Genomic DNA, 18,789 nt, shown 5'->3' on the forward strand with positions numbered 1-18,789 from the left:
ATCCAACCTATAATAGAAATAAAAAGAATAAATAAATCAGAATCAGATTCCTTGACATAGTACTGTCTGTACGTGTGCCAAGAACAGTGTACATGATGATAAACTTAGACATACAGCTAAAACAAGTGTGAAGGGGCTACATCCTACATTTCATTGTGCAACCCTGAGTTCTTAAATGACAAATAAATTAACCTTGTACAGCTAAACAGAGATAAGTAAACACATATATCGGTATGTAGGTTACAGTTTTTATTTTATTTAAATGGACAACAACTTACAATGTCTAGGCTATATAAAAGTCAAAGGGTTATTGTAAACTGAATATATGTTTAAAAATATTGCAAGGGTAAGTGGGAGTGAAAAAAGTGCTGGGATACTGTAATAAGTTACTTTATATACATACAAATCACAAATAGGCTAAATTACAGAATTAAATATTAAATTATAAGAACGTTATTCATATAAACTGAGTGGAGTACAGACAATATGGGCTACTGCCATTTGATTACAATTTCTCAATAGAATATTCTTTTGCAGTGTGCTAAACCTCCACAGCGCTGGAAGGTGATAGTGAGCTGATTCTGCCATTGGCGCCTCCTCGTCTGCAGGCAGTAAAGGGCTCTCCTAAAAAGTAAGCGAAGAAGAAGATAGGGTCCCTCTGAAGGAGGAACGAGCAGGGAACGAGTGTTTTCTTACAAAGGGCACTTGATAAAGACATTAAAACGAAAAAGAGAAAAATGGAAATCGAGGATCACTCTTACACGAGCACCACTTACGATAAAGTCAACCCCGTAGAGTTCACATATAAAAGTAAGTATAAGCAGCAAGAAATGTCATGTTTTAATCAAGCTAGCTAACGTACTCACAGTTTGATTGGAGTTAGCTTGGACACCTAGCTAGTAACCTATCAAGTGGGCTCCACGGTGAAAGTAACCAATAAGCACGCTTCCATTCAACAAAAAAAAAAAAAAAAAAGTGAATGCAACGTTAGTTAACCCACACTTTTCAGCCGGCCTCTAATGGTAATGTAGGCCGTGTTTGTCGTGTACTTTTTCTATTTGTCTAAATGAGTAAATAGCCTACGAGATAAACCAAACTAACTGTTAGATTGTGACCTCACACCTGTTGATAAATTCATCTAAACAGCTGAGCTGGTTGGGGGAAAAGTATTCCCACTGTACAATAATAATTGTAATTTCTAACTAATTTATTTTCTCTCTCTCTCTGTCTCTCCCTCTTAGTGAGTGCAAACGAAATTGAAGAATTTGTAAAGCTGAGGGTTTCAAACCATTACCTCTTCTCTGGAAGGAGAAATACTTCCATGTGGGCATGGAGGTATGCCAGCAAGTTAAAGCTCTGAGAGACATTACTGTGTGAATATAGAAAGAGGTCTAAATTCCTGGATGCATTCAGATTTGTATATGCATAGGATGTTCTACACTAAGCCAGTACAAAAATCAGATAATTCTAAATGCTGGTTAACATTCACATTTTAGAAGCTAAACCAATTGACCTTTTGGTATTTTTACTTTAAAACAATGACTTTGTAGATTGCGTTGTGTTGATGCTTAGCCTATACTGTATTATTTGTTTATGCTTATTTTTATATTTCATCTTTCAATGTAAAACACAGAGTTTATGAGCACATTTCATTGCGCTATATAACATATCCATTGAACGATTGATAGATCAGCAAAATAGTTGACGGTTCAATTATTTTTCAGGGCCATCCTGAAACATATGGGCTTGCAACACAAGATGACCCATAGTCAAGCATCCAAAAAGTGGGAAAACTTGAAGAAGAGATACAAGGTACAGTTTAAATGAAACACTCATATAACAAGCATTTTGACAAATTTCCTTCTTGATTCATTGCCCTCTCTCTTTTCCCTCAGGACCTAAAGAACCCTCCAGATGGGGTGAAAGTGTTCCCTGAAACGTGGCCTTATTTCAATCTGTTAGACGACGCCATGGAGGGTCGACTGAAAGGCAGCGCCCCCATCCTCAAAGCCCTCCCCACCAATGGCGATTTCTTACCCATCTACAAACCCAAGAAAAGGAAGGCATCCATGGTGATAAACTCCCCTGTGCCTTCGTTAGCAGGCGGGCCAGAGATCGAGGTTTCCCTGAACGGAGACGAGGATGAGGAGGAGGCACAGGACGAGGGAAGCCAGGGAATGGATCATACCATGGAAGAAATGGAGCACGACAGGAACACAATGGACAGCGAAAGACAGGCGATGGAGAGGGAGAAACGGGTGATAGAGAGGGAGCGGCTGGTACTGCAGAGGGAGAGAGCTGTGCTGGACAGGGAAGTCGCTGCTCTGGACCGAGACCGAGTCTCGCTGGAGAGAGAGAGGGCGACAATAGAGAGAGAAAAGGCAGGGATGGAGAGGGAGAGGGCGATGGTGGAGAGGGACAGAGACGCTGTGAGCAGGGAGCGGCTGGCTCTGGAGCGAGAGAAAGCCAGGCTGGAGAAAGTTAAAGAAAGGACTGAGGAGGTTACAGAAGAGAGCAGCAAGGTGAACCATGCAGATGTCTTGGACAGGAAGGAGAGATTCCTCAACTTGTTTGAAAAACTTATTGAAAATTTTTGATAGATTTTTCTGCACAAAACCTTCCCAGAAGAAACTTTCTGAACAGTTTCCACCTTGGTTGCATCTGCATATAATTCAAAATGCACATTATACTTCACCTAAGTTGTCAATGAAAACGTTGAGCCACTCCTGGTTCGGAGAGGTCTTCAAAACAACTTTATTCACTTGTGGTTATTCCATACAGAGCACACAATAGCAAGCTATTAGCATTATTCTTAACCCCATTCACAATCAAAATAAACACCCCCCCCCCCCCTCCCAAATCAAACAATAGTCTTTATTTGATCGACTCTAGACATTAGAGTCTTTGCTATTGTGCACGGTTAAAACATCACTTTTTGAAATGTAATTTACTAAATATTGCAGTTCATGTAAAAAATATTTTTTCAGAATAATATATTTTTATATTACAATACAGACTTTACAACAAATGATTGTGTTTAAATGCGTCTTTTATTGCATTAGATAGTCAATTTACCTTTCATTAAGCTCCAGCTTCAATAAGTTTATGCTAGTATACATTTCCAAAAGTGTTAGATTTGTCATTAATATTAATATTATTTTTTTATTTTTTACAAAACAAACATATTTAAACAATATTACTGGTTGTATTTCTTTGCCAGTCATGAAAAGACAATTAAACAGACACATACATGCCATTTGAGGGTTTTTAATAAACTGATTTCTCCAAATACCACCTATTGCTAATCTCTTTTACTCTTCATCAAGTTGCGGAACAGGAACAGTTTGGCTTTTGAGAAAGTTCTTGTGTGTATGTGTGTGTATTTGTATGCGTGTGTATGTGTATAAAGGCATTTTGATAGGTGCGGGATTGTGAGATTGACGATTTCAGTGTGTATGTGTGTTGTGTTATGCCTGGCATAAAAATCTGAACAACAGGAAGAAGTAGAGCAGTGTTTTCCGTGCTTGATCACCAGAATCTGACTCAGAATCTATGCGTTTGTAGATGTTTACGGAACATATATTTCCACACAGAGTTTTACTGATCTATAGTATATGTAAGCAGCATGTATGGCAGTTTGTAATTGTAATTAGTTGATTGTTTGTTTGAGGAGTGATAAATTATATGCATGTCTGCGTGTGTGGCTGTATGTGTCAATATGTACAAATATGTGTGCATGTGTTTGTATTCTCGGGAGTCAGTGTGCAAGAGTGTAAGGTATGTGCCTGTGTGGTTAAATGAGATCCCCGATGGGTATACGGGGCAGGCAGACGTAAGCCTGTGGGGTCCTGCTAAGGTTGATGGGGTTGCCGTCCAGACGGATGTCCTCCAGTGCATTCCTGATGTAGTTGAAATCTTTCAGGTTGCAGAATGTGTCCTCGTGCATCATTTGAATATTGTTACGCTGCAATAGATAGAGGAGGATAATGAGATATCATCTCCATGCATGTTAGACTTGCTTTAATGAATCCAATTATAATGGAGAAATATGATCATCAAAGATTACAATAGGGCTTTCACAGAGTATTGGACAAATCGTGGCATGAATTGTAAAGGATTTATAGAACTGCTAGGTTACACAGTAACATCAGATATCATATACTTCCATGTATTTGGTAAAACTTCACGTTTAGTTCTTTGAATGTCAATCTTCAAATCTTAATTCGGAAATGTTAAATTGTTTGTTTTGATTTGCTGAAGCTGAGTAGGGAGTTCCGGCACTACTTCACCTACTTCACTAAGGTGCATTGAGAAGGGAAAAAAAAACTCCACACTTATACAACCTTATTGTTAGACCAACACGTTTCAGCTCGTGGTCTTCATAAGGGTCAGTTTTTTTTGATTTGTTGAAAGCAAAACCTAAATAGATCCAATAAGATACTATGAAATCATTCAAATTCAATCGGGTTGGATACTACCAGTGTCCTATTCCACAGGCTACTCTAAGTTTCAGGGTTTTATTTCTTGGGGGCATAAATACATCTTGTTTCATGAGCTGTTCAGTGACAAGAGCTTGCAGCTTCAGTGCAGAGCGATTACCTGAAAGGAGTTTCTCATTTGAGTTAGCTACTTAAAGGCCATGCATACGCCCATTATCCTCCCACACAGGTGTTTTCAATTACCTTTGCCTAATTGTGTGTGTGTGTGTGTGTGTCTGTGGCCTAGTCCACACGGACACGGGTATTTTTATAACCAGAGTTTTTTCTCCTCCGTTTAAAAAAAAAAACCCGTCTACACATGCTCGGTTTAAAATAAATCTCCGTCCACATGAAAACGCAAAAACACGCTGTCAAGCCATTGCAAAGAATCATCAACAAAGCAGTTAGCGGCGCACAATATGACGTCAAACACAGCGGATAATGGCGCACACTCTGACGTCGCAAGGCAAAAAACCCGGTTATACTGTCCACACGTCAACACTGTAACCGGCGTTCCTGAAAATGCTCACCCTGGCTGGAGTTTTCAAAAATGTTCGGTTACAGTGCCCTGAAACTGCGTTTTCGTGTGGACGGAAGGCCGAACCGTGTAAAAAAAGTCACGGTTATAAAAATACCCGTGTCCGTGTGGACTAGGCCTGTGTCTGCTTTACATCTCTCTGACCCTATTATTGACTGTCCGTGCGTTCATGGACATCCGGAATTTTTTTTTTTTGAGTGAAAACGTCCCCATTCACGTAACTTCCTCTGGGAATCAGAGGTGGGAAACTGTGACGCGTTGTTGACAACTGACGTTTGATGGATGCCAAGAAACATAAACAGACATAACATGTTCTTTTGTTATTGTGGCCTCCATATTTTCACACGCCTGATGCTCTAGGCAACGCCCAACCGTTGGTGGCAGTCATGCAAAAAGTTGTCATGCCAAACACCAATATAACAGAAGAAGAAGAACACGCATCCTGACCATGTGAATGCTGCCAGTCGGAAAAACAACGTAACCACGGGGGCGGTCCCTGTTATTCCGAGGTGGCATGAACGCGCCATGTGTTGCACCTGTTTGGGTGGGAGTTACACCTTTTCGCATTCTAATTCCTTCGTGAAGTTTCGTGACATCATGATGTCATTTGAGCATAGCTCTACCCACTTCAACATGAACAGAGTGTGAACACACACCTGTGTGGGTCAACAGCACCTGTGATTTGTTATTCCAGATTGCCTTCTCAGTAACCTTACTTAACTTGACTTTGGTTTTATCATGTTAGTTGTTTTGTATTACATTTTCTATTATTGCTTTTTATGCACATTCTTTTTTATTTAATGTGGTTTTCCTGTATTGAGGCAGATCTTAACCCATCTGCCTCAACTGGAAAGCACTTTGGATCATTAACTTCTGTTGTTTTTAAATGTGCTATATAAATACAGATGACTTGACTTACTTTCATATCAAATCACAACTACAAAGAGACTTTTAACTCTTGTGAGGTTCTGGTGACCCGAAGGACAACACAAGGGTTAATGTTGAGCAGTGGTGTGGAGTGGTAAGACATGAGGCCAAAGCAGATATACCTGTAGGTGTAGAGATCGCAGGCTGTCTGGTAGAGGCACAGGGATGTAATCAATGTGGTTGTCTGTTAGGTACAGGTACAGCAGGCTAGTCATATCCTGAATACAAAAAGAAAAGATATAAGTGGTTATTGGCTCAGGCCTTAAGAATTCCCAACACATTTTAATGTAGTCTACAATACAACATTGTTATTTCAAAGTTTTTGCTACATTGCTGTACACTCCTATCCTACTGCTGTAACCTTGCTGTTATCTTCCTCCATACGACATAATTCCCTACATTCTCTCACTATCATGTCTCCAACCACTCATGTAAATGAACCTCTCACTTTGATGAACAAAGCCTGTATTTGTCCATTTTTAGCATCACACAATCTTATAATTTCTTCACAACAAATTTATCATGGACAGAATAGCAATATCACAAGTACTCTAAATTATATAAAGGTAAAACAGAAGTAAGCAAGTAGTATTAAAAGCTCTAAAGCAGTACTACATTGTGTGTGAGGGAGCCTGACCAAGACTAGATATGTGATATCTGAGAATTAATGAAATCCCAATATAGTATATCCAGTTAATTTATAAGAAGGGGGACTGAGCCGGTTCCCGGTCACCCGGTTTAGAGTATATAGAATATTATACATCCAAGACGAAACGGACACAAGGGCGGGACTCAGAGAAAAGGAACAGTTAAAATTCCATCTGCTACTTCAGCACCATGGATACCGCCATCGATTTTTCAATACACAGTTACTGATACTGATACTGATATTTCAGATCCATGGATATAGATTCTAACTTTCACAAACCTCAGTCCGATAAACTCGCAGATCAGTCTGGCATCTTGAGGCAGAGAAAATTTGGAGCCGTTAGCCAAACGACCGGGCAAATCAGCGTTGGGTTTGAGGTGGGTTAGGTGGTGATAGACAGATGGTTTATCCAATCAGCTAACCAGTATTTTCAGACAGCGGTATCCCTAATTCTGTTAGCCGCTCACTAATGCTTTTTTTCTCTTGGATCCTTCTTTTATATGGTCCGGGAACCTGAAATGGTGTCTTTTATTCCTAAATTCTCGTTACACAAACGGCAAATCTCCTTTACCGACATGTTGCTTGCATGCTGAGCTAACGAGCTATGCTTTGCCTGCAGCAGCAGGGGCGGGCTTGTGGTTGTATTTTCATACGCTTCGTGGATCTGATTGGTTGATTTGGCCCGTCTATCACCAACATAGGTGATAAACAGATGGTTCATCCAATCAGCTAACCAGTCTTTCCGCCCCTTCCCAAAAGTTCTCCAACGGAAAGTTCCCAGATGGATATGCCGAGCAAATGCGAAGCAATCCATCTGGCGGAGTCAGGTTAGCATTTACCATCCTCATACCTAAACTTAACTGTTGTGGTTTGTGTGCTGCCCAACAATAAAGGTAAATATGCGTCATAATTGCTGCTTGTACAAGGAAACTAAACAACCCCATTGCCCCAGCACTTTCTCTGTTACTAGGGGAGCGAGAGGGGAGAAGGCAGGTTAACAAGGGGCATGCATTTTGGTCATTTTGCTAACAAGGAGGATGGCATCCCCTCTCATCCCCATTTCAAATCGCCTACTGGTAATATTGGCTGAAAATTTGTTTTGAATTGTGAGAATTGTGACCAAGATAAGCAAAAATATCGACTGATATATCAGCCTTTATTGATTGGGCTTGAGGGTGTGACAGCAATTGTAGTAAGTATGGAAGTTGTACGTACTTTGAATGCCTCTTTGTGAATACCCTTGGTGCCAATATTGTTATGGCTGGCATCGATCAGGCTCATGGTCTCTGGGAGGGCAGGCAGCTGTGAAATATGATTTTCTCGAATCACCAGCTCTTCCAGCTCAGGCAGACCTATAAATGCTTTCTCATCGATGGACGTTATCTCGTTGGCGGTTAAGTCGATCTTTTTCAGCTTGCCTGGAAGGAGGCGAAAAACGCTCTAAAACATCAACTCTATATTTGGTTCTGAATATCTCTGGTCTAATACATTTTCTTTCCAACATACTCATAAAGGCGAAGTCGGACTTGTTGATCTTGGTGATTCTGTTGTAGCGGGCGTAGAAGTGAGTGGTGTCTTTGGGAAGAGGTGGAACACTATCCAGCTTCAAGTCATCACAGTAGACCGAACCACCGAGGCACGTGCACAGCAAGCAAGTGGGCATACCTGCAACACAGGGACAAGAAGGAGAAGAAGAGCAGAGGGAGGGAATACAATATGAAAAAGTAAGAGGTAGAATGTATTTCAGAGGACAGTTGGATTCAGCCTCTAATTATCCACAGGGCAAAGGCAATCAAATCAGGATATCAGGGTTTGTGGACAAGTTCTAAAGGGAACGGACATTTTTATTATTATTCTCTGAATTCCATGCCTGTGTTGTTAAATACTGACCTTCCCTGTCAATCACAGGCTCATCGGGCTCGTCAGGTTCACCAGAGCTCACTGACTCTTCTACATCGCCAGTACCCTCCTGAGGGGTTTCTGGTGTAATCGGAAGCAGCCCCTCCTCTTGTTAGAGACAAGATTAGGTGTTAAAGAAACAGGTTAGATCAGCATGGACAGCATGTCTGGCAATCAGTAGCCCACTGTTTGCCGCAGTTATAAGTTACACACAGTGTATTAGCAGTGTTAACTAAGTGTTTATGGCATTTAACTGATTGACGGAAGTTAAATGAAAATGCCTTTTTGTGGTTAATAATGAACTGTGGGGTGCCCGGATGGCTCAGTTGGTAGAGCGGGCGCCCCTATATAGAGGTTTACTCCTCGATGCAGCGGGTCAGACCTGCAGCTCTTTGCTGCATGTCATTCCCCCCTCTCTCTCCCCTTTCATGTATTCTGCTGTCCTATCAAAATAAAGGCTGAAAATGCCCCAAAACAATAATCTTTAAAGAAAATAAATAATGAAATGTGATCTGCTGAGTGCTCACGAACAATATGCTTGTTAGCAAAGAACCAAAAACATTTTTTAGGGAAGCCACTTCAAATGGGTGTCATCTTTGTGCTGCCACTGTCCCTTTTCCGCAGACAAGGTGCCAATGCTTGAGTCGCTTCCTGCAATAAATCTTGCACCGTCTAAGCGTTTTCCTTTCCAAAACATTTCTTGACCAGCAAAATTGGCTCCACTCTAGTACTTTAAAGGTGCCCTGTAGAGTTTCTTGTGAAGAAACAAATGTTTTGGTTTACATTAAATGTTTCTCACCATGTGTATTTCTGACGTTTAACAAATGTAATGAATTCATTTCCATACTCATTTGCAAAGCTGAGTTTTTGAATAATTTAAATCATGCAATCATTGTTGCATTATAGGAACTAAATAACGGACTCAGAGATGGTGCCCTTTCATTTGAATTTAAATTGCTCTAGCATATTTTTAGCTTCCGGGTTTGGCTCCAGGAAAGTTGTACCAACATAAAACCTTCATGGATTGAAAAATTTAATAATTGACCTTGTTTGCAGTTGGAGTTGAAGAGTCTTTTATAATGGTGGTCTATGGAGGTAATGCTTCTTGGGCCGTAGAATGTTTTTTTTGTTGCAGTACTGCGAGCGGCCACTAGGATAATTTAGCAGCAAGGCTGAGTTTAACTAGCTAGCAGTCTTCTTTGTCACTGTCTTTCCTGATGCAATGTAGCGCTTCTTTGCGTTACTGCCACCATTTAGCAGTAAAAAATATGTATTGCCTTCTGTGTCCTCGTCAAACAAAGCCCCACAGGGTACCTTTAAAACTGCTGGTCTCAAACAAGGGCCAGTTCATGAAAAGATTTGTTGGCTCAGTATCGGCAAGGCACCTTGTTTTTGGTATACTTTTTGGAGTGTGAGGCATGGACTTTAGTTTTTACCTTTCCTTTTACATATCTCACACAAGTCAAGATTAGATACTGACCTGGGTCAGGGATCAGAGTTACCTCAGGGACCTCTGCGTCTCCAGAGCCAGAGACACCAGAAGCCCCAGAGGATCCAGAGAACCCTGAGGTTCCTGACGCTCCTGAGAACTCCCCTGAAGCACCCGATGCCTCGCTAGGGGTAGTCTCGGGAATGAGGAACGGCTCCTCCTCTTGTTAGAGCCAAGGGTTTGGGTTAGGAGACATGAGATTAGGGAGGTGGAGGGGGTGAGATGGACAATCAATCAACCCATTAATCAATCACACTCACATTTTAGATGAGACAGGAGGTTAGCAGAACAATGATTATGAGTAACACAAATACAGTGACACACAGTGGAACAAATAAGTAAGATTACAAGCAAAACAAAAATCAACATTTAACTACATTTAAAAAGGACGCAGTTAAATGGAATTTATGAATCACATAGAATAAGAATACGTTATTTCTACACACATCAAGAAATAGAGACGCCACAAGCCTTACTAGCAGACATCTGCTGTAAAAATACTAACCTCCAGAAATCAATATTATCCCTGAGTCACCGGACTCACCAGAGCTTCCGGAAGCCCCTGAGATCAAAAGACCTCCGGAGAACCCAGAACCAGACTGGTCCCCAGATCCTCCAGAGCCCAGGGGCAATTCAATGGAAATACCAGAGCCAAGGTCCCCAGAAGCTCCAGAAACATCCCCTGAGGCTCCAGAAGTATCCCCTGAGGCTCCAGAAGTATCCCCTGAGGCTCCAGAAGTATCCCCGGAGGCTCCAGAAGTATCCCCAGAGGCTCCAGAAGTATCCCCAGAGGCTCCAGAAGTATCCCCGGATCTTGAGAGATCCCCAGATATCAAGAGATCCCCGGATCCTGGGAGATCCCCAGATATCAAGAGATCCCCGGATCCTGAGAGATCCCCAGATATCAAGAGATCCCCAGATACCAAGAATTCCCCAGATCCCCCAGAGCTGAGAAGCTCCTCAGAGGCTCCGGATATCAGGACAATATCACCAGAACCCCCAGAGCCACCGGAGAACAGTAGGTCTCCTGAGTCTCCAGACCCAGAAGCCCCAGAAGCTCCCGAGGCCCCAGACCCTACGGAGCCCCCAAAATCCCCGGACACATGAAGGATGTCAATGGGCGTCAGACGCAGCTCCACCTCTTGTTAGAGACAAGATTAGGTATTAATAAACAGACTGATGACATGGATCATTAATCAGGTTTGAAGCTCACAATGATGATTAGGTTAAGTAGTTGGTGACAAATGGACACAATGATTGAAAAGGACACATTTAACCATTAACAGCTAGTTAAATGGAAGACATGCAGACAATGAGTTTAGAGAATAGATTAGAGCATCTTTGTTTTGGATGTTTTTGTCATTATGGGTTACGCTGCTTTTACAACTCCAAAGGCCCAAGGAACAGCAAGGCCCTCTCTTTAACCCAGTGAACTTCAGTGACTCTATGTTTATGGGTGTGTGCTTTTTCAGACCTTTCTGTGTGTCTGGGCCCATGAGAACACCAGAGCCCCCTGAACCCTGAGGGGTGAGCTGGGGTGTTAGGGGCAACTCTTCCTCCTCCTCTTCCTCCTCTTGTTCTACTTGTTCTTCCAACGAGGCCTCGGGTACAGGGTAGTTATAGTCAGGTGGGGCCAGTGTTCCAATCTCTATCTGAGGGAAAGACAGCAGTAGTAAGTAAAAATGTATGAGACGAGATGTTTTTCTCAATCTGTAGTCTACATAACAAAAACTAGTCAGAGTAAGCAATTGCCTGTTTTTTTGTTTCATCTTTGCTGATCCTGAATACTATTTTTTTTAGTATTATATTTTTATTATATTTAAAAAAAAATAAAACATACAAACACACTTGAACAAGAACAACCCCCCTCTCCTACCCCCACCCTCTGCGGTCTCGAGGAAAAGAAAGAAAAAACAAAACAAACAAGTAAACAAAAGCAGAAATCATACCTTGCCTAGTCGCCCTCCTCTAGTTCTTGTGATGCTGAGGTCATTAGAACTGATACCTGTGCTGCTGCACCTTTCCATAGGTCTATAGTAGATGATTTGGCTTTGTTAATCCTTGCTGTAGAGAGCTCAAGCATAACTATGTCCAGAAAATACACCAACCACTGTTTTATACAAAGCGAGTGGGGGGGGAAGCCAGCGCTGAGCTATCATTTTCTTGGTCGCGGTTGATCCAGCTAACCAAACTTTCTTCTGTCTCCCAAGCAGGTGTAATTTAGAGTCGTCATTAAAGTGATGGTTCGGAGTAATTTCACCCTAGGGTCCTTTGCACCATGACCTCGAGCCAAACACCCCCCCAGAAGCTTTTTTCAGCTGGGTCAAACATTGGGAGAGTTAGCGTAGAGCAGCGTTATCAGCTGAATAGCTTAGCACAGGGGCTAATGGACCCACGTTTGTATCTCGTAAATGACCCCACTAATAATGCCCAAAATTATACCAAACGTCTACTGTAGTACAAATAGGTTATGTACTCATAAAACAATGGATTGGAAAGTTTGTAAGTACACCAGAAGTTTATGTAAATAACACTTGCCTGCTGGCTTCTGCTCTCTGCTGTTGTTGTTGCTGCTGTAAGACAAGTGCTTAGGGCCGTCTACAAATTACAACACCGATTAATTTAACTTTTTTTTTTTAACTAAGTGCTGTAGTTTAACTAGCAGGAGACAAGTAATAACTGAGGTAAGTTTGGAGACATTACCTTATTTAATCATTAAATTAATAAATATTTTTGTTGTATCTCTTTTCGGTGTAGTAATTTGTAGACGGCCCTAAGCACTCGTCTAACTGCAGGTAGCAGCAGCAGCAGCAGCAGCAGCAGCAGCAGCAGCAACAGAGAGCAGAAGAGAGCAGGCAAGTGTTCATAAACTTCTGGTGTACGTACAAACTTTCCAATCCATCGTTTTATGAGTGCATAACCTATTTGTACTAGTGTAGAAGTTTGGTATCATTTCGGGCATTATTAGTGGGGTCATTTACGAGATACAAAGGTGGGTCCATTAGCCCCTGCGCTAATAAGCTATTCAGCTGATAACGCTACTCTGTGGGGGTGTTTGGCTCGAGGTCATGGTGCAAAGGACCCTAGGGTGAAATTACTCCGAACCATCACTTTAAGTAACAAAACAATCGGGTCAGTAGGAAGTCGACATCCTATCGCATCAGATATTATTGACGTTTTATTCCAGAACTCATGCATCTGTTCACACTCCCAGACCATGTGTAGGAAAGTTCCAGTTTGTTCAGGTTGACAGAATGTGCAATAGGGAGTAGGAATGCCTTTGGAGACGTATCTCTTCTGAGGTGTCCAATATGTCCTATGACATATGTTGAAGTGTATCTGCTGGTGATTTGGGTTCTTGGAACAGTGGGAAAAGTTGTCCCAAACTGTCTCCCAATTAATTACATTCCCCTCTCGGCTCAGCTCTCGCTCCCATTTCTTTAGTATTGGGAGTTCTCCTACGGATACTTGCATCTGTTTAGCATAAATCCTGGACACTAATCCTCTCGCAGGAAAATCAACAAGCCATTTAATGATTGGGTGAGTCTCGAGACTGTTTCCCCATGGTTGAATAACTGGTCTAGAGTATAAATACCTCTGTCACTCCACTGGTTACAAACAAAAGGTTTGTTACCAGACATTAAGTGCATGTTGTGCCAAATTGGGGTGCTCAAATGCCGCTTATTGGTGTAGTGAAGTTGCTCCTCGACCTGTTTAAAGTTAGTCAATGTGTTGGTGATAATAGGGCCATAGGCTAGCATACAGTTTTTTGGACACACACCTGCAAAGGCGAGGTCTTGCAGTCTTAGACTTCCAGTGATGTTTTGCTTTATTTCTCTCCATGGAACTGTAGATGAGGTGTCCATCCACACTCTGAGGGCCCGTAGCTGAAAGGCTCTATGGTACACTTTAAGGTTGGGGAGGGCCAGGCCTCCCGTGTCAGTCCGTGGTACGTTGCAAGGTAGAGTATTTTAGCCTATGTTGTTTACTGTTCCAAATATACGTAAGTTTCTTCCAGAAATGTATTGGTGGGGGTAAAGGGATCATTGTACTTAAGAAGTTCACACGAGGGACTATGTTCATTTTAACCACAGCAATCCTGGACCGTAACGCTGCTGGCAGCGCAGACCAATTAATCAGATCCCTTTGAACACTACTTAGTATAGTTTCATAGTTGTCCTGGACAACTCGCTGTAGCGATGCATGGATGGCGATGCCCAAATATGTAATTTTGCTTTGGGTTGGTATTGTATCACTAATAGCTGATGTCACCTGTCTGTTGTTCAACAGGAGCAGATTAGATATATTCCAATTGGTTTTATAACCGGAGATTGATCCAAAGATCTTAAGAGTCCTCAAGGTCAGATATGTACAGTAAAATACCATCTGCAAATAACAATATTGAGTTGATATTGGATTTAATCTGGACATTACATATTTTATTTTGCCTTATGGCCTGGGCTAACGGTTCAAGAGAGATCGCAAATAGCATGGGAGATAGCGGGCATCCCTGTCTCGAGCCCTGCGCGATGGAGAATGGCTGTGAATGCAGGCCATTGGTTGAGACTATGGCTGTGGGATTCGCATATAAAGTGCGCACCATGTCAATGAATTTAACTCCCAAACCAAGCCTCTCTATTACTTGCCACAAGTAGTTCCACTCTAGGCGGTCAAAAGCCTTTTCCGCGTCCAGTGATAAAACTGCTGCCGTTGTTGGGAGGTTTTTGGCTTCTTCTATTACATGGAGTAATCTGCGTATATTGTCTGCAGCTTGACGCTTTGGTATAAACCCTGATTGGTCAGGGTGGACTAGCTTCTCGATGAAGCGTTCTAGGCATAGTGCCAAGACTTCGGAATAAAGCTTAATATCAGTCCCAATGAGGCTGATGGGACTGTAATTTGAGCACTCCGCAGGATCTTTGCCCCTTTTGTGTATGACCGAAATTAGCACAGTGTTGGTTTGTTGATGAAAGGTGCCCCTCTCTATGGCCAAGGTTAAAGTTTGTAAAATGATAGGTCCTAATGTGTCAAAGAACTGTAGTAAGAGTTCCGATGGAATTCTATCCAAGCCTGGTGTTTTCCCTTTCTTAGCTGTTTTTAATGCTGATTTGAGTTCCTCTAACGTAATAGGTTGACCCAGTTGAATACTATTTTTTTAAAGTAAGCTAACTTTTTCCTGATATTAATGTACACAGGCAAAATACAGGACAAGACCTTTTGCTCTATTCCAAAGTAATGTTTGGTAAACTTTAAGAAGACAATTTAGCAACCTAACAAATGGTGACAGATCTGCCCTATAATGAACCATACTTCTGAAAGGATGATACAGCCTGTTCATTAAAAAGTCTACCACTGATTTTAAGAGAATAATCAGAACACCGGTGCTTCCTTATTCAATTAAGTTTATACAGTATGCACAGTATGTAGTCTGTCATCTATTGACTGTTTTTAGAATATGAAATACATACTTCATATTTTGGCATATACTGAAGCATGGAGGGCAACATGCAAAATGTTTATTTAGCAAGACTTCTGCATTTTTAAGACAAAACTGACATTTATTTCACAAGATTACGACAGTTAGGGCATTTAGTCAAGCCAAGTACTGTAAGTGTGTGAACACATACAAGGAATGTATTTTAATGGTAATGTTTTACATCTGTTACAACTATCATTCCAACAATAACTTAATTAATAACAATGTGTTGGGACACAGTGTAAGGACAGTTTTGATTCTATCCATTACAACTTTCATTTCTTTTATCTACATGTATTATAAGCAGGGATATACAGGCCAATACCTTGTAGGTGCTACAGTAAGTGAAAAAATAACCTATGACCTCTGTGATCATCATCTAATTTGGCACTGTTATCATGTAACTTAAGTACAATATACAATTAATGGAGGATGGATTGATGAATACAAGGCAGGTAAGTCAGTTCTTCCTTTCTCCCTCTCTCCAGTGATATGTTAAAAACAGGCAAAAGGCAAAAAAGTAAACAGGTGAAGTCTCCAGAACTGAGACACTGTGATCGTAGGTGGCAGTTAAACTGTATCAAGGACCCAAACTAAGAACCATGAGACGAATATCATCTCCACCACTAGATGGCAGCAACGTGTACGGCTTAGGAGTAGAGGCAGCAGTGACCACTCAGATGCAACATCTAGGACATGCTATAGAAGACATTTTTGTAGTAGAAGTGATAATAGTGATTCACAGTGATGAACAGTTTCACTTGCCATGAACCATTTGCACTCTCTGAATGTATATGTAATGTGTTATACATTACAGCAGATTTACAAAAGAACATTGACAGATATCTTGCCATCTAAAATGTCAAAAGGAAAATAACTTTCTTTTTTATATGGATTTAGTTAGGAGCTCTTGTTTTTATATATATATATATATATATATATATATACTTGGTTCTGAACTAAGCAGTAATGGAGGGATGCTTACAAATGACTTGTTTGTGAGGACAAATCCAATGTCAGCCTCTGACATAACAAATTTGTAGTCATTATTGAAAGATTTTTAAAGAAACATTAGCCTATAGATTCCACATATTTACTGCAACATATTGATTTGTTCTAAATGCAATTCAACCTGGTTGCAGTCAATTTAGTGTGTTCTTTGACAAACTGCAAAGGTTACATCCAAGGACTAAAGAATACAACATGTCTCTTCTACCCTTCTACCTATTTCAACATATCAAATTTTATAAACAAAAGGCTTAGCTTCTTTGTTTATCAAATAAGCTATCATTTATGTTTTATGTTGGGAAATAAATTAAAAGCCAACTCTGTAAAATCAACCAAGCTTTATGAATTACAGGGCTCTGTGGTTCCTTCATTAAAAGCTTTAGGTATATCCATCTGGTATTATAATCGTATTTACACTCATTGCAGTTGCTCTTTGATGTTTAATCAAACCTGCACTTCTATCATTCTCCAGACGAGGGCAATGAACCCCCACACACCACCACAGGTAATACCTGACACCCTCTCACGCCCAACAAGGCTGACTCAACACTCCAAAAAGGGAATGGTCCTTGTGGAACCAAGACACACATGGTAGCTCCAAGAATCCATATTTTAGTCTTTTTAGCTGAATTCGACCCACAGTAAGCAGTTGTCAGTAAGACAAGAGGTTTCAAAAATTAATGTATATCAGTACAATAAATCAAGTCAAACAAGGTACAGCCTTTAAGCTATCTATGGGTTACAATAATTATCACTAAATTAAAAGTCATTCAGAGACTTTAAATGCAGCAATGAAGAAATGTCCAGTCACATTTTAAAGCTTGGCAGTTTGGGATACAACAAGGTAGGCCTTTGAAAAGTCTTGCACAGAGTTTGCTCGCTGCAGCTCTCCCCTTCATTTCCCCCTTTACCCAAAGCAAACATATATACCCGAGGGAATAGAAGAGGCAAAAAGCTGGAAACCAAAAATACTAAGAAAAACCCTCTGGAAACAGCATTGGAATACAGAATGCACATCGATAGACGTTGAATGTGAGCATCAAGCTGACGCCAAATGGTATGTTGCTGCTGTAGCCAATACAATCAGTAGGTGCATTCAGCACAGTAAGGGAAGTTTCAGACTTTTCCAAAAAGTCCTTGCACTGGTTCACCAGCTGCTTCCTTTACAATAAACAAAATGACAGAAGTATTGCGAAGAACGAAGAAATGTGCACCAGGACCACCCATCTCATGTTTCATGCCCAGATACTGCACAGTACAATATCAAGTTAATCATATAAAGTGTTGGGTTCAATGAAAATCCATGTGGCAAATTTGTAGTCACATTTATGAGGCTCTCCGGCCCAAAGCACATTGTAACTTAAAGAAAAAGTTCAACATTTTGGGAAATATGCTTATTCGCTTTCTTACCGAGAGTTAGATGAGAAGATTGATAACACACGTCTGTATGCAAATATGAACACCAGCCCGCAGCAACTTCATAAAGTCTGTTAAACCACATCATGTCGTTTTTACACTTTGGTTTTTGTTATCCTGTTAATTAGTGACATTTAGGTGCTGTTAGAGCACCTAAAGAGCCAGGTTAGCTGTTTCCCTGTCTTCATGCTAAGCTATGCTCACAGGCTGTAGCTTCATATTTAATGCATGACATGAGAGTAGTATACATCTTCCATTATAACTCTCGGCAAGACAAATGCAGGGACAAAATTTCCTGTATTTTCAAGTAATATTATTTATTAAGATTATGATATTAATTATTGGAAAAATGTACATTGAATTTATTTAGTTGTTTTCCAAGTGGAGCAAATTAAGAACTACCGGTGGCTGGCAAAAAACGTACTTAGTAATACAACCCAATACAGCAGCAGCACAAACAGCAACTTCTAATATTACCTTAGAGTTTAATACTTGAGGATTTAAACTCTTTAAACTTGAGGATTAAATGTCTTGGTGAAACTCAGAAGATGTCTAAATGAATCTAAAATCGGTGATTAAAGCATTTGCAGAGACTTTTGAATGCAGCAGACCGAAGATGATTTGCTTGGATAACATAGTAGATGAGCCTTTACTTCTCTAAAAAGAGACAAGCCCTGAGAAGAAAGAAGAGAAATACCAACAGAGGGCTGGATGTGGAAAGTAAAGAGTCAGCATTCCAGAGGCATGGAGCTCATCGTCGCTTCATTTCTCCCCTGACATCTGATGCGTGTGTGTGTAATTAAAATCCATTTAATCCTCACTCTTCTTAAGCAACCAGTCTATCTAAGGAGCTGCCCTTTCACCTTTAACTGTGCAAAACAAATGACAGATCCTTGCAATATGCTATTT

The 18,789-nt window shown here is 40.8% G+C and overlaps 2 protein-coding genes across 3 annotated transcripts in view; one reads left to right on the forward strand and one right to left on the reverse strand.

Annotated features, from left to right (window-relative positions):
• The first annotated feature begins 607 nt into the window (after positions 1 to 607).
• On the forward strand, positions 608 to 3,292 carry si:dkeyp-38g8.5 (uncharacterized). Of its 2 annotated transcripts, none has more exons than XM_028570554.1 (4): positions 608 to 810; positions 1,242 to 1,335; positions 1,725 to 1,812; positions 1,896 to 2,753. In XM_028570554.1, the coding sequence occupies exons 1-4, from the start codon at positions 738 to 740 to the stop codon at positions 2,595 to 2,597; spliced, it is 957 nt and encodes a 318-aa protein (XP_028426355.1). In that variant the 5' UTR covers positions 608 to 737; the 3' UTR covers positions 2,598 to 2,753. The 2 variants fall into 2 exon arrangements, with proteins under 2 accessions (XP_028426355.1, XP_028426356.1); XM_028570555.1 differs by lacking the exon at positions 608 to 810 and adding an exon at positions 958 to 1,022 and having other exon boundaries at positions 1,896 to 3,292.
• The window catches only part of LOC114550493 (polysialoglycoprotein), an 18,060-nt gene continuing 2,308 nt past the window's right edge, over positions 3,038 to 18,789 (reverse strand). The window contains exons 3-10 of the mRNA XM_028571289.1: positions 11,455 to 11,632; positions 10,486 to 11,121; positions 9,972 to 10,142; positions 8,483 to 8,599; positions 8,099 to 8,257; positions 7,808 to 8,010; positions 6,066 to 6,161; positions 3,038 to 3,964 (exon numbers count right to left, since the gene is read on the reverse strand). Coding sequence (XP_028427090.1) covers positions 3,794 to 3,964; positions 6,066 to 6,161; positions 7,808 to 8,010; positions 8,099 to 8,257; positions 8,483 to 8,599; positions 9,972 to 10,142; positions 10,486 to 11,121; positions 11,455 to 11,632 — 1,731 coding nt within the window. The 3' untranslated portion in view covers positions 3,038 to 3,793. The remainder of the gene's footprint in view (positions 3,965 to 6,065; positions 6,162 to 7,807; positions 8,011 to 8,098; positions 8,258 to 8,482; positions 8,600 to 9,971; positions 10,143 to 10,485; positions 11,122 to 11,454; positions 11,633 to 18,789) is intronic.

This window comes from Perca flavescens, chromosome 23 (genome assembly GCF_004354835.1).
Source record: "Perca flavescens isolate YP-PL-M2 chromosome 23, PFLA_1.0, whole genome shotgun sequence".
In the NCBI taxonomy this organism is placed as follows: Eukaryota; Metazoa; Chordata; class Actinopteri; order Perciformes; family Percidae; genus Perca; species Perca flavescens.